The sequence below is a fragment of the Alexandromys fortis genome, unplaced genomic scaffold (assembly GCF_014885135.2).
Source record: "Alexandromys fortis isolate MF-2015 unplaced genomic scaffold, M_Fortis_MF-2015_v1.1 scaffold_192, whole genome shotgun sequence".
Classification (NCBI taxonomy): domain Eukaryota; kingdom Metazoa; phylum Chordata; class Mammalia; order Rodentia; family Cricetidae; genus Alexandromys; species Alexandromys fortis.
The window spans coordinates 1907797-1911113 of NW_026068071.1; the positions used below are offsets into that span (position 1 = coordinate 1907797).

Below are 3317 nucleotides of genomic sequence, written 5' to 3' on the forward strand. Positions count from 1 at the left end.
ATACGAGATTTGCCTAGGGCATCAGGTCCTCTCTGGACTGCTGATTGCCAGGGGGACCACCTGGGGCTTCGCTCCAAGAAGCTCTAACCCCAATCCTTCAGCAGGCAAAAGCCAGCGCAGAGGCATTTTGTCACTACACGGCAGTCACTGCTGTGGACGTGGCAAGTAGGGTAGTGTCCCTAAGGGGATTCAGAAACCAGCACTATTGTCCCTGTACGTCTGTCTGTTCCTGTAGCCGGAGCCCATGTGGCCATCACCAAGTGCCCCCATGTATGAGTGCACTACTACCATTGTCACTCACAATGAGAGCAACACACAGATTAGACCTCTTATGATTTGGGGTGTCAGAAATAGGATGGGTACACAGGGCTTCTGTCTGTTCAGGAGAATCTGGGGAGGAATCGTTGTCTCCTGCCCTCTGCTAGGTTTTGTAGGCCTAGTCTCAGGCCTGCTCCTTCCATGTCTGAAGCCACCAACACAGCAGCATCTTCTCTCTCGCCTCCCTCTTATAGGTACCCCTTTTGATGATATTAGAGCTGCCCAGATCCTCCAGTAATCCTCAAGAACAAGGGGGGTATGCAAAGTTTATTTTTCAAGGTTATGGGGGTTATGATATAGATTTCTTTAGTGAATATTCATTCTGTTTCTCAGAAACATGATGTAGAAAGAGCACTTTTGTCCATCTCCAACAGAAACAAACTTCTCAGAAGGCAGGCCCACATAGTATTGTTTTGCATCTAGTACAGCCTTGAATATGGTATTTTGTGCCAAAAATGTAATGATATTATTTTTTATTTCATTCTTAATTATTTCTGTTGTGCACCCTTTTATTTGCTTTCCTAGATATGTCTGAGGAGCCTTTCAATATCTGGGGAACTTGGCATTCAACACTAAAAAGTGGCTCCAAGGACCCCGGAATGACAGGTGAAATACCGTTTTTCAACTTCATTGCACTTACCTAAGAAAAGGATCATCCCTAACTCTTAGCTGCTATTCTCGTGGTAACTGCTTGCCAACCACTATTCAGAAAATACTGAAGAGAGGAAAAAGAGGACAAAAAAATATCTCTCCTTGGCCTCTCCTCCCCAATCGCTAAGCTTGGACACTAATCCACTGCTCTTCCTTCCCGGAAGCCTAAATTGTCAACAGGGCAGTTTATGTAGTTCAGCAGCTCAGTTAAGCCTGGGAGAGTCTAGGAGTGGCCACACAAACAGGCGCCACTATCAACAAGAACCTGCCACTGGTCTTGCTAGGGAGATTTTCTTCCCAGGTAGCTGAGAGTCTGCTGTACTTTTTCAGCAATAGAAGCAGCAGAGAAAAAGAAAAGAGCAAGGCACTAATGCTCAAGGCAATTGTCCAAACTAACCCCAGTTCTTGCTTTTCTGGTTCCAGGTTCCTATGGAGACATTTTTGAAAGTAGCTCCCTGCGACCGAGGCCCTGTTCCCTTTCTCAAGGGAACTTATCCCTGAATTGGCCTCGATGTCAAGGGAGCCCCACAGGGCTGGACAATAGCACTCAGGTCATTCGGAGGACTCAGACGGCGACCACTGTGGCACAGTGCAGTGTCCACCTTCCTGTGTCGCGTGTCTGCAGCACTCCCCACATCCTGGGTGGTGGCAGGGGGTCCAGGCGGCCTGCAGCCAGGTCTGAGCCATTCTTGTCCCTAAACAGCACAGAAGACATGGCCGAGGGCGAGGTGGAAGTGTACCAGAGACCTCAGCCTGTGTACCAGAGACCTCAGGAGAGTGGCAGAGATGACAGGCGCCCCCCTCCTCCTTACCCGGGATCAGGGAAGCCTGCCGTGACCTCGGCCCACCAGCCCTCTGAGCCTCCCCTGTGGAGGCTCCAGAGGCATGAAGATTCAGGAACAGCCGCAGAAGGAGGCCAACAGGCCTCAGGAAAGCATCCGGCCAGACCAAAAAAACTGAGCAGCGCCTATTCCCTCTCAGCCAGTGAGCAGGAGGACAAACAGAACTTGGAGGAGGCCAGCTGGCTCGACTGGCAGCGAGAGCGGTGGCAGATTTGGGAGCTCCTGTCAACTGACAATCCCGACGCCCTCCCAGAAACCCTGGTATGAGCCCACCCGCCAGCAGCTGAAGCCCACCCTCCAAAAACCATCCTTTTCCGGACCAGACCCGGGAAACTTGCCGATGGACAATTGGACAATTACTCATTTTTCTTTTTCTTTTTGTTTTTCCACACGTTCAAAAATCAACACAAGAGAAAGTCAGTCCACTTACAGAGAAGCCCTCCTACCCTTACCATTTATTGTAAAATCCTATTGCATAGCCAGCCTTAGGAAAACAAACAAACAAACAAACAAACAAACAAACGCGACAATACCCAACCTTAAAACTACCCACATTGGCTCTATATAAGGTCAAACTCTTGCTTCAATATAGCTTAATTGTATTTGTGTCTTCAATTTTGACTATTGTGTATTCTGTAACAGATTAGATGTGATAATATGATACATTCACCGAAAAGATAGAACAATTAAAAAAATCACTGCACTTATATTACACCATGAGATATATTAAGCAGCAAAATTCTATAGAATATTCTAGAATATGCACAAGCGGGTTTCTGTGCTTTTTGCCATTGCTTTTTCACGGGACAGTCCTCCCTTCAATGCCTAAGAACAATACTAACCAAGCAGAAAAGAATCTGAGAAGCCATATTTTTGTACGGAACTGAGAAACAAAAGTTTTAGACACTGAATGCTTTTTCATAGTGAACAAGTTTTAAGGAAATATTAAATTTGATACGTTGAGAAATATATTTTTAGAAACTGTTTAGAAAGAACTCAGCAAACCAAAGGAGAGAAAAGCAGTGCCTAACAGTATTTAAGAACATGTCCATCCCATTCTAGATCAAATTCAATTCTCCATAGGCCACTTATAATACATATTTATAATGTGGAACTTTGATGTATTTTTCAAAACTACAAACTGGAATCTAACTACAAAAAGTTTTAAAATCTGAATACACATTCAAATTATACAACCTCATTCCCCCCTCTGCCCTATTATATTAGCTCAATTACAAACAATTCTCTGTAAATTAAATCCTACCGGGGGAGGGGGCAAAAAACAGCTACATATTCGCGCTTACAATATGCCAAAGGCTGAAAAATGTGTTTTCAGTGATTTTATGTGTATTGTAATGTGTTACTACTACCTTACTTGAGCAATTTGAAGTGTTACAACTGCAAAACCACTTTTGACCAGCAGGTGGCAGTTTGCTTCAGTATTTTCTGATTCATTTCACATCAGAACAGTGTACGATGATAACAAAGAGAGTTATATATATATAT

At 44.6% G+C, this 3317-nt stretch overlaps 1 protein-coding gene across 7 annotated transcripts in view; it reads left to right on the top strand.

Moving 5' to 3' along the window:
- The window catches only part of Arhgap6 (Rho GTPase activating protein 6), a 508986-nt gene extending 506652 nt beyond the window's left edge, over positions 1-2334 (top strand). For 5 of the 7 annotated variants that reach the window (XM_050121028.1, XM_050121032.1, XM_050121030.1 and 2 more), the window contains 2 exons: positions 844-924; positions 1393-2334. In XM_050121028.1, coding sequence (XP_049976985.1) covers positions 844-924; positions 1393-2078 — 767 coding nt within the window. In that variant the 3' untranslated portion in view covers positions 2079-2334. The remainder of the gene's footprint in view (positions 1-843; positions 925-1392) is intronic. The other 2 variants (XM_050121029.1, XM_050121031.1) reach the window with 2 other exon arrangements.
- Positions 2335-3317: the final 983 nt, after the last annotated feature.